At 46.3% G+C, this 12,120-nt stretch overlaps 1 protein-coding gene across 1 annotated transcript in view; it reads right to left on the reverse strand.

Moving 5' to 3' along the window:
- galnt18b (UDP-N-acetyl-alpha-D-galactosamine:polypeptide N-acetylgalactosaminyltransferase 18b) overlaps positions 1–12,120 on the reverse strand; it is a 71,591-nt gene that overhangs the window by 32,940 nt on the left and 26,531 nt on the right. The window contains exons 2-3 of the mRNA XM_086106890.1: positions 4,733–4,928; positions 512–678 (exon numbers count right to left, since the gene is read on the reverse strand). Of these exons, the coding sequence (XP_085963016.1) occupies positions 512–678; positions 4,733–4,928 (363 nt within the window). The remainder of the gene's footprint in view (positions 1–511; positions 679–4,732; positions 4,929–12,120) is intronic.

Below are 12,120 nucleotides of genomic sequence, written 5' to 3' on the forward strand. Positions count from 1 at the left end.
CTACTTTTCCAATTAGTTTTTTCCGGCAAACATGGTATTATGAGATCCATTAGAAGAGGTGAATCCTTCTTCCTTTTCAAAGCCAATAATTAGAGTGGCATCAATTTACCAATATGATGTGTATGCTTATGGAAATGTGATGCAGGTTTTCTATCTATCTATCTATCTATCTATCTATCTATCTATCTATCTATCTATCTATCTATCTATCTATCTATCTATCTATCTATCTATCTATCTATCTATGCCACACTACATAATCTCAGTTTTTGCGGATGTTTTCAGCAACTATCTTCAAACATGTCTAAGGTATTTAGAACTAAACATCTGAATTCACTTAACAGGGTCTTGCACTATTCAAATGACAGGCAATAGGGGCACTATTCATTGCTATTGTTTCGGGATGTATAAAACTAGTCAAGGAAGGTACCCTTTGTGTTCAAAGCTACTCGGTTTAAGAGTGGATGCTAAGTTGGGAGAATGTGTCGTAATGTTAAGGTTTGCCGGTTACCGTTATTGCTGTTGTCGTCCACCAAAATGATCTCTTTGAGTAGATGGGAGGGCGTTCTGCTAATGGCTGAGTGAATGGACCGCAGGATGACAGACAGGGCTTCGTTGACGAAAATGAACACGACGCTCACTTGCGGGAGGTTTAAAGGATAAGTGATGTTTCTGCACCTGCAGAGGACAAAACAAACAACTGGTGAGGTAAGTAACCTTAAAATTCTTGTAAAACCAAATTTGAATGCAATTTTAACAACATTAAAGCGAGGTAAATATTCATTCGAATGTATATGGATTGTGGTTACAATCTAAATAAAAATAGGTTGATTACACAGTGATTAATGTTGTCACATCGCTCTTCCAGCAATGAAGGTATTTATATCATGCGTCATCCCATCACCAAATCATGTCGCTCATCCAAGCAAACAGTGTGTCGTTTACATAATGCCATTGCCCAAGCATGTCTTTTAAAACATGTTAGGACAATGCCAAGGCTAAATGTGTGATTAATATATCGCCCCCAGAAAGTATTTTGAATGTTTCTGTGTGGTTTGTACGGCTGGTAACAGATGGTCTGGAGTACAGTAGAGAAAACCTCCCCCGAAATTTTTAACTGCGCCAAAATTAGCACCGGGACCTCCCCTTGTAGGCTCCTGCAACCTTGGTGATGTCACCATAAACAATGAGTCATGGTCAATAATGATGTCCAAGGTGATGTTCTGTTCTTCTCGGAGACTTATGACCAACATCTACATTAAACCATAACATTTTCAAGATATGGGATTGAATTCATATTGGTGGTTGGACAATGGGTCAAATAAGTAAATTCCCTGGCTTCCTGGACGTATCACTCAAGGTGGGATACACCGTGGAGTCGTCGTCAGCCAATCACGGGGCACATATAGACCATTTTACGTTCCACGTCATCAAAGGCTGTGCTGCATCGTTGACTCAAAACAAGGGGAGAAACGTCCTCCGTGAGTCGTCACCTTACCGTGGTGGAGGGGTTTGTGTGTCCCAATGATCCTAGGAGCTAAGTTGTCTGGGGCTTTATGCCCCTGGCAGGGTCACCCATGGCAAACAGGTTCTAGGTGAGGGGCCAGACAAAGCACGGCTCAAAGACCCCTTATGATGACAAAAATATATGGACCAAGGTTTCCCTTGCCCGGACGCAGGTCACCGGGGCCCCCCTCTGGAGCCAGGCCTGGAGGTGGGGCTCGTTGGCAAGCGCCTGGTGGCCGGGCCTACACCCATGGGGCCCGGCCGGGCACAGCCCGAAGAGGCAACGTGGGTCCCCCTTCCCATGGGCTCACCACCCATGAGAGGGGCCAAAGGGGTCGGGTGCAATGTGAGCTGGGCGGCAGCCAAAGGCGGGGACCCTGGCGGTCCGATCCTCGGCTGCAGAAGCTAGCTCTTGGGACATGGAATGTCACCTCCCTGGCAGGGAAGGAGCCCGAGCTGGTGTGTGAGGCAGAGAATTTCCGACTGGATATAGTCGGACTTGCCTCCACACACAGCCTGGGTTCTGGTACCAGTTCTCTCGAGAGGGGTTGGACTCTCTTCCACTCTGGAGTTGCTCAAGGTGAGAGGCGCAGAGCAGGTGTGGGCATACTCATTGCCCCCCGGCTCAGTGCCTGTACATTGGGGTTCACACCGGTAGACGAGAGGGTTGCCTCCCTCCGCCTTCGGGTGGGTGGACGGGTCCTGACTGTTGTTTGTGCATATGCACCAAACAGCAGCTCAGCATACCCACCCTTTTTGGAGTCCTTGGAGGGTGTGCTGGAGAGTACTCCTGCTGGGGACTCCCTTGTTCTGCTGGGGGACTTCAATGCTCACGTGGGCAATGACAGTGAGACCTGGAGGGGCGTGATTGGGAGGAACGGCCCCTCCGATCAGAACTCGAGTGGTGTTTTGTTATTGGACTTCTGTGCTCGCCACGGATTGTCCATAACGAACACCTTGTTCAAACATAAGGGTGTCCATATGTGCACTTGGCACCAGGACACCCTAGGCCGCAGTTCGATGATCGACTTTGTAGTTGTATCATCGGATTTGCGGCCGCATGTTCTGGACACTCGGGTGAAGAGAGGGGCGGAGCTGTCAACTGATCACCACCTGGTGGTGAGTAGGCTCCGATGGTGGGGGAAGATGCCGGTCCGTCCTGGCAGACCCAAACATATTGTGAGGGTTTGTTGGGAGCGTCTGGCGGAATACCCTGTCAGAAGGAGTTCCAACTCCCACCTCCGACAGAGCTTTTCCCATGTTCCGGGGGAGGCGGGGGACATTGAGCCCGAGTGGACCATGTTCCGTGCCTCTATTGTTGAGGCGGCCAATCTGAGTTGTGGCCGTAAGGTGGTTGGTGCCTGTCGTGGCGGCAACCCCCGTACTCGCTGGTGGACACCAGCAGTAAGGGATGCCGTCAAGCTGAAGAAGGAGTCCTATCGAGCCTTTATGGCCTGTGGGACCCCAGAGGCAGCTGATGGGTATCGACTGGCCAAGCGGAAGGCAGCTTCGGTGGTCGCCGAGGCAAAAACCCGAGCGTGGGAAGAGTTCGGTGAGGCCATGGAAGCCGACTTCCGGACGGCTTCGAGGAAATTCTGGTCCACCATCCGACGTCTCAGGAGGGGGAAGCAGTGCACCACTAACACTGTGTACAGTGGGGATGGGGCGCTGCTGACTTCGACTCGGGACGTTGTGAATCGGTGGGCAGAGTACTTCGAAGACCTCCTCAACTCCACCAACACGCCTTCCTTGGAGGAAGCAGAGCCTGGGGACTCTGAGGTGGGCTCTCCTGTCTCTGTGGTTGAAGTCACCGATGTGGTTAAAAAGCTCCTCGGTGGCAAGGCCCCGGGGGTGGATGAGATCCGCCCGGAGTTCCTCAAGGCTCTGGATGTTGTGGGGCTGTCCTGGTTGACACGCCTCTGCAACATCGCGTGGTCAACAGGGAGAGTGCCTCTGGATTGGCAGACCGGGGTGGTAGTCCCTCTTTTTAAAAAGGGGGACCGGAGGGTGTGTTCCAACTACAGAGGGATCACACTCCTCAGCCTCCCTGGTAAGGTCTATTCAGGGGTGCTGGAGAGGAGGGTCCGTCAGGAAGTCGAGCCTCAGATTGAGGAGGAGCAGTGTGGTTTTCGTCCCGGCCGTGGAACAGTGGACCAGCTCTACACCCTTAGCAGGGTCGTCGAGGGTATGTGGGAATTCGCCCAGCCAGTCTACATGTGTTTTGTGGACTTGGAGAAGGCGTTTGACCGTGTCCCTCGGGGAGTTCTGTGGGGGGTGCTTCGTGGGTATGGGGTACCGAACCCCCTGATACGGGCTGTTCGGCCACTATACCACCGATGTCAGAGTTTGGTTCGCATTGCTGGCAGTAAGTCGGAATCGTTTCCAGTGGGGGTAGGACTCCGCCAAGGCTGCCCTTTGTCGCCGATTCTGTTCATAACCTTTATGGACAGAATTTCTAGGCGCAGCCGAAGCGTTGAGGGGATCCGTTTTGGGGGCCTCAGTATTGCATCCCTGCTTTTTGCAGATGATGTGGTGCTGTTGGCTCCTTCAAACAGGGCTCTCCAACTCTCACTGGAGCATTTCGCAGCCGAGTGTGAAGCGGTTGGGATGAAGATCAGCACCTCCAAATCTGAAACCATGGTCCTCAGTCGGAAAAGGGTGGAGTGTCCCCTCCGGGTCGGGGAGGGGAGATCCCGGTTACAAGCGGCCGAAATGAGTTTTCTCCGCAGGGTGTCCGGGCTCTCCCTTAGAGATAAGGTGAGAAGCTCGGTCATCCGGGAGGGGCTCAGAGTCGAGCCGCTTCTCCTCCACATCGAGAGGAGCCAGATGAGGTGGCTTGGGCATCTGATTCGGTTGCCCCCTGAGCGCCTCCCTGGTGAGGTGTTCCGGGCATGTCCCACCGGGAGGAGACCCCGAGGAAGACCCAGGACACGCTGGAGAGACTATGTCACCCAGCTGGCCTGGGAACGTCTCGGGATCCCCCGGGGAGAGCTGGAAGAAGTAGCTAGGGAGAGGGAAGTCTGGGCTTCCCTGCTAAAGCTGTTGCCCCCGCGACCCGGCCCCGGATAAGCGGCAGATGATGGATGGATGGATGGATGGACGTCCAAGTGTGGCTGTGAAGATTGTGTTTTGTTTTTTTTTTAGCATGGAGTTGTCGTTTTTGAATACTTTCAAACAATATCGACATGCCTAGCTGTTGTGTGTCTGCGTGTACGAAGCTTCCTACCCAGTGGGCCTGAGATCTGCGATGGGCCTGTCTAATGGGAGACGGTCGCTGAGGTAACTGTTGTAGCCGTAGTACTGGAACATCTTGAGCGCCACTCGTCGATTATCGGAGCTGAGCTCCTGACCCCAGTGAGCGAAGAGAGACGAGTCTGAGAAAGACGCGTCGGCCTGCTCGTCCTCTCCTCGGCCCGGAGCCTCTGAGACACAAGACAAATAGCATAAAGGATTGTCTCGAGTCCAGACCGCAGTTGCCGCAAGTGTGCACAAAGAGACAAAAAAGAAATATGGCGCAGTGATAATACATTCACTGTGATAAATGACTTTCCTGTGATCTGATCAAACATGAAATAGACCAGGGGTTCATACTCTTGATGGAAAGCCCAAGTGTCCTTGAACAAAAGATCCAATCATTAAAAGCCGGTGGTTGCATCTGCAGACGCTCTGACTCTTTGACCTCCAGGGAGGTAAATGAAAAAATCCCAGCACGTCGACAACCGGAGCAGCTTCTAAGAGCATTCAAGTAACGGCTTACCAATGAGCACAGTTAAGTGTTGTTTCAGGCAATATCAATGCAAATTTAATAATAATATGTACTTTTGTGCGGTCCACCCTGCATTCCTACCTGCCTCATCTGCTTCCCTGCATTTGGGTCCAAAACCTAACTTGACAGAGTCAAGACATATCTTCTTCTATAGCTTATTCTTCTTGTTGTCATTGCACGCTACGAATACACAGCAATGACCTTCACTTAACTGTCACAACCTGTCCAAGAGACATAAAAAACAATAACGGGAATGACAGAACGGGAAGCCTGCAGAGCCACCAGAGGGCACCCCAATTTTAATCGATGACAAAGAGAAACACGAGGAAGGGGAGGGGCGGGGGTGGGGGGCACAGTCCCATTCTTGGCTTCTATACGGTATGTATGGGTTTGGGGAAAAAAACCTGAGCAAACACCCACATGAATAGAAGACACAACAAACAATGACTCAAATACTTGCACGTGTGGAAAGGGAGAAGGCGGGTATCATGCGGGGTGATATTACCTGTTGTAAAATTATTTTTACACTGGTACAGCAGTTAAGAATGCGGTAATGTTTCCAAATATAAATATAATGAATGTCAATAGAAATGGATCCAGATGTTTAAAACCTACTGGTTGCAAAAGGTCACAACTCACACCGCGTCACCGACTAACACAGAATTATGGGCTAGTGGTCTGTTAACAGCCAGCCAGCACCACACTCTCATTCCCTGACGCCCTCTTCGAAAGCCATACACATTGAAAGTCACAGACACTGCAGAAGAAGTTGAGGACACTGACTTCAAGTGGACAAAAATAATACCTGCACCTCACATGTGCGTCCATTGTCTTGATAAAAATATACAGTAGCTGCAGCCCTTAATACAATTTAGGCAGTGACTCTTCCGCATACCACCAGAGGCAGCCCGCGTCCCACTACACACTGACAATCACTGCATTAGAGCAAGGGTGACCAACCTTTTTTGACCGGACATTGACTTTTCAAGCAACCGACCTCCCGCGATCGATCGACCCCCTACCGCACGTAGAGCAACTGAACATGAACGAAACAGAAAAATAAAGCGGATACAAGACCGTGTGAGTTTGTAAAAAGGAATCGGTGCCTGCCTTGGTCGAGACCTGACGCGGCGGCACGGGACCCACTTTGGTAACGTCTTCAGTGCAACAACGTCACTATCGTAGCTCGCCTGTAATGTTTTAAAATGCTTCTCCTGGCACTCCATATTCCCATTCTTTGCCAGTGCCATTGGTGAATTGTACATGAAATAAACTTTGAATGAGAATAATAAAAATGAAAAATATATAAGGCAACAGCTATGATTGCAAGGTGCAATTGCAGACAGCTGACCGCTAACAACTTCCGGTGATGCAGGTCACACGCTGCCGTAGGTTAAATATTGCCTGATTTGTTATTTTATTTTATTAAATACTTTTTTGTGAAAGTGAAACTGAGAAGATGCTTAGGGTGCAGTGTACACTCACACAAAAATACAGAATATTAATAACGCACACAGACACACTTTAAAAAAAATGAATTTCCCCTAGACCGATCGACTTGGGATCAGTTCGCGGGCTACTGGTCGATTGACTGGTTGGGTATCCCTGCATGAGATGATCAGCAGACAAATGTTTAGCAACAGGGCATGTTTCAGGTGCCAAAACCAAATACGCTCGCAGCCCGTGCTGATAAACACGATCTTCATAAAACATCGGCAGCATCTGCTCAAGATTGAGAGCTACAAGAGCTTTGTAAATGCGCACCAGGCGTGTTTAACAGTCAAGACGATAACCTCCCGGCAACTAGGTTGGAATTCTAATAAAAGGGAGGCAAAAATGCATGCTTAGTGTGAATTCCACAGGTTGCTCATGTAATAGAGGCATTCCTTTGACTGTTGCTGCCTGTTGAGACATTACACCAGGAATGTTCACACTGTGAATATTTAAGCACGAAATCGTTTTGTTTATTACACCCTAGACTGGTCACCAGCAAAATGCAGGGCATGAAAAAAGCGATTTATAGCTAGAAAACAGTGGAAGCGCTATTGTGAATACAAGTTCACAACGAGAAGACGATATATCGAGCTATCAATTAAATACATTTAAAAAAAAGAACCTCACAATTTTCCGTGGTACAAAGAAAAAAAAGGAGAGGAGCTTTTTGAAGCTAATGGTATACTGTATATTGTTCATTCGGATGTCGGATAAGAAAGAAATGAAATCAAATGAAAAGTCCCTTTGGTATCATCTGTTAATCTCCGCACTTTATTGAGTCTATAAAGGAGCAGTTATATGACGTAGCTTTAACGGCCTACAATACTGCTGACAGATTGAGGTTATGCTGAGGAATAATTCACTGGCTGACAACTACTAAACACCTTTTAACTGCAGGAGGAAGCAATTTCTTCTTTTACTTGTTTTTTTTTCTTTTAATCCTCTTAAAACTGAGAGCGGCTTAAACAATGCACACACACATTGTACATGACAGCGACTTTACATTGCAGCAAAAAGAAAAGCCGAGGCCACTCGAGGTATTATTTTATACACACTATGGAGACAGTAGAAGGAACATTTATTATAAATTTTGGACTATATTACTCATAGATTCATTGCCAACAGGGGTGGCAATATGGTAAAAGTGGCAGCTGCTTTACTTACTACGACTTCTACTACTCCTACTGTTGCTTTCGTAATGGTACAGTATTCCTCCTCAAAGAGGCTGGGAGCCCCTGGTGAGACACCAAGAAACAAATGACAAGGTTATAAAAGATGTTTGTGTCTGTTAGTTTGTTTTAAGCAGACTCGACATTTAATATTTATGAGCACATTGTCTAACTAACATATGATTGACAACCTTGTCTCTCCAATTTGAATATGGATGTCAGTACCAAGGGCGCACTTGCACAAAACAAAGAAAATAAGAAATGACTCCAAGGTGACATGCATATACAATGTACAGTATATATATAAAGTGTGACAGAAAAGATTCGGAACGGGTGTAGCAAAAGATATATTTCAAATACTTCGCCAGGCAAGTGATCCCTTATATTTTCCATCTTCCTCTGCCGTGCCTTCTTGCACTACTGGAAAGAGATTTCTGCGATCCGTCGTCCCGGCCATTTTGGGCTCCTCCAGGTCTTCAAAACAGGTCCCCTTGATGATGCATTTGTAATGGGGGAGGGGGGCGGGGCCAGGGGGGGTCTTGAAGGTTGGGTGAGTAAGAAGGTTGCTGCAGCACAGCCAGTCGGATACTCAGAGCATTTTGAGCAGGCTGTCAGGGTGAAGCAGTTGTACAAGTTGTCCTGACACAACCCTCACCCCTTCTTGCACACCGAATGATCAGATTGAATGTGCATCTACTGTATCTCATTTGGATAACTGCCCCCCGCTTATTCATATGTTCTTCCTTTTTTCACTTGAAGATGCAAGATGTAGGGAGCTCATCATTCCATTTTTAGCAGCATTATAAAGCCTTAATGCATTTATTTGAATGATTCCGACTAAATGTCATCATATATAAATTTAATACTGGGGCTTTTCACAGATGCATTTTCGCTTTGTTTATTAAACTCAAATGCATTTTGAATGAGGTGCTCCACCACACCAGCTGTTCTACTGAAGAAGACGAAGCGTAACATGCCGCAGTTGCCCCCCAGCAGCTATGTTACAGACTGACATCATTAAGCGGCATACTGTACTGCGAGGGGTGCAATCACGTGTGAAACGGCGTTCTAATGGTCTCTTTGGGTGGAGGCACGAAAATCCGACTTGGCAAATAACATTTCGTTCACGGATAAAGTTCATGTTTACAATACAGTACTTTTTTCTACTGAAGTAGTTGTAATTAAAATCGACCGTTGGGTTACACTAAAAACGAAGAAAATCCCATTTCGGGGCGGTGCGGTGCACGATAAAACTAAGCTTTTGCTTGTTTGTACCTCAGGCCTATCTTGTCACTTAGTAAAATAATTGAGAAAATCGGTGGTCGACTGGACGTCTGCCGCACAGTGCAGAAGTGCAGGGTTCGATTCCGTCTGCGGAGTTTGCGTGTGCGCGTGTGGGTTTTCGCCATGTACTCCGGTTTCCTCCCAAAGTCCCAAAACATGCATGGCTGGTTAACGGTACACTCCAAATTGTCCCTAGGCATGATTGTGAGTGCGAATGGTTGTCCGTCTACGTGTGCCCTGCGAGTGGCTGGCAACCATTTCGGGCTGTCTCCCGCCTCCTGCCCGAAGACATCTGGGATTGGCTCCAGCGTGCCTGCGACCCTCGTGAAGATAAGCGGATTAGAAAATGGATGGATGGATGATTTCACATTCTGCTGTAAAACCCCGGCGCTTCCATTTGTATCCATCACTTTTAAGTTCGGTATTCCTTCACGGGATTCTAGGTGTGTTGCATTGCATTGAGTGGACTTGATTTGGAAAGTCACCTTCGATCTTCGTAAGGTTTGTAGCAAAGCACAAACCTTGGCAAGGTTACAGAAAATGCTCCACTTAATGTTCCTGAGAATAAAGTGGCCTGCACAATTCTAAAATGGTCACACTGGCTCAGTTTCAACTACAGTGATGAAAGAGAACCATCACACTGAAAACTAAAATGTTCATGCGTTTTCTGAAATTGATTGTTACTCGACTACTGCTGCATGCTGACAACAAAGTCAAATGGATGCGAAGAGATAAAAAGATCTCAGGATCAACTTGACATCAGACAGACGTTTTAAACAAATCTGCTGCAGTCGTCCGAACACAGGCAGACATTTTACAATTCATCCTCAGCCGCGGTGTCATTCTGCATAGAAAGTACAGACATCAGGCAACTTTGCTGCTGTCACAATAATGAATTAAATTTTTCCTTGAGATAGCGGGATAAGACCTTGCCGTACACTACAAGTCTGATCTCATCATTCTTGTGAATCACACTTAAATATTTATCTTTTGGTAAGAAAAAAAAGCTACTGTGGAAAACATTTGACGCCAGCCGTTTTCATGCAGAAAATCCCCCACATGCTGTCAGTAATATTTTTCCAAACACATCTCCTGCAGAGGAATGCGATGCTGCGCATTATGAATGTTTTGCTTTTCACTTTTTGTGACAGCGTCGTGGGGCGCTACTTTCAAACTTCTTATGTGACTTACTATCCGACACAAACATTTGTTCCATTCATGACTAAAGGATTGCGAGAGTAAGAAATGAAACAGGAATGAAACATTTCTCATGGCCCTGTCGGGTACCATCAAGGTGCGCTATGCTTGAACACATCAATTGATCAGTGTGTCACAAAAGTGAGCACCACTGCATCCCAACCTCTTCGACTGACCGAGTGAAAACCTTGAAAATCAATCTTTATTACTTTGAATAGTTAACCTTGACTGTTTGCAATTTGGAACCGAGCATTGAAAAGGAACATGTACTTCCTTTGATTTCATCTCAGCTACCTTGGCCATTTTGTGTCAGTCTGCATGAAAATCGATGGGGTTCCCACTTTGACACGGAAAAATTAGTTTCAGACTACAAGAAAGAAAACGTCACTTCAAGAAAGTCACTAATTCAGCTATTCTGAGAATGTACTCATTTGAAAACACAAAATGATGATAAAAATCAAGTTTGGGTTTGTGCCATTCTATAGACGTATTGCACACAAACAAATCACCAGTGGACAACACACTTCTCAACAAAGTTTGAATTTGATCCAAATTTTGTGGGAAAACGCACGGGACACAGAAATTGGTCAAAATGTTTTAACGAGCGATGCACTTTTCATTACTAAACGCAGAATGTAGTATTATTTCTTTTCATTTTGAACTAATTCACTGCCATTCACCGTCGTGACGATAAGCAGCTCAGATCTTGGATGGATTGAAGTCCTCAAAATGCACTTCAAAAGGATGTGCTTCAATTATTTTTGCTATTAAATTCTAGCTACCTAACATCATCATTAAATCAGTGTCATTAAAATAAAAAAATAAAAAATCGATATCATTTACCGCATCTCGTGATACTTTCTGGGCAGATATATCATCCAGAAAAGTTTGTTATCGTGACAGGCCAACTCACACTCAACCAGTGTATGCATACGGTATGAACACAGTATGTGTTGTGGTAGTTAGAAGTAAGTGTGTGTTGTGATTGTCTGAAAACGTGATGCAGTTCACAGGATGAAGAGTGAATGCCTTGTAAAAAAAAAATGCCGATCAAAGCGTCATTTCATCAAAAGCACTTTCTCAGTCTTGTTTTTGTTTGTACTAGTTTCTCACAAGAGCAAATATCACTGACAAAGTTGCCGCTCTGCTTGACATGTTTCTTATGACAAAAAGCAAATTTTCTCTGCGTTTTGGTCAGAAACTCCTTTTTTTTTTTTTTTTTTTTTTAACTTATCAAACAAACGTTTTTCTGGTTGAAGAAGAGAGCCTACTCTTTCTTTTGGTAAGATCGGTGCTTATGTTGTCACACTGAACAAAATTCGCTGGGTCTTGAAAGATCAGTCAAAATGCTTTAAAACAGTGGAACTCTGCTTTTATATTGCACACCGTACGATGTGGTACCACACTGAAGGTGCACAACTTTAAATTCGGAATTGGCTGCACACTATAAAAACCTATACAGAACAATTGCTTAAAATTGGCGATATACCAGCTGAATCAAGAGATAGTGAAGGTTCAATGTAGTTCAAACACACGTGATATCAAGTGATGTTTGGTCCACCACTGGTAGGTCCTCTGCGGCTAGGGACAGGGGGGGTGGGGGGTGGGGGCACACGTTCTCTCATTAGGATGCATCAGAGGCTGGCACATCACACTGACATTTTCCTTTTCAAAGACGAGAGGTTGTGTGCTGCTTTGTCTTTC

The sequence above is a fragment of the Hippocampus guttulatus genome, chromosome 3 (genome assembly GCF_054856545.1).
Source record: "Hippocampus guttulatus isolate MCC_2025c chromosome 3, RoL_Hgut_1.0, whole genome shotgun sequence".
In the NCBI taxonomy this organism is placed as follows: Eukaryota; Metazoa; Chordata; class Actinopteri; order Syngnathiformes; family Syngnathidae; genus Hippocampus; species Hippocampus guttulatus.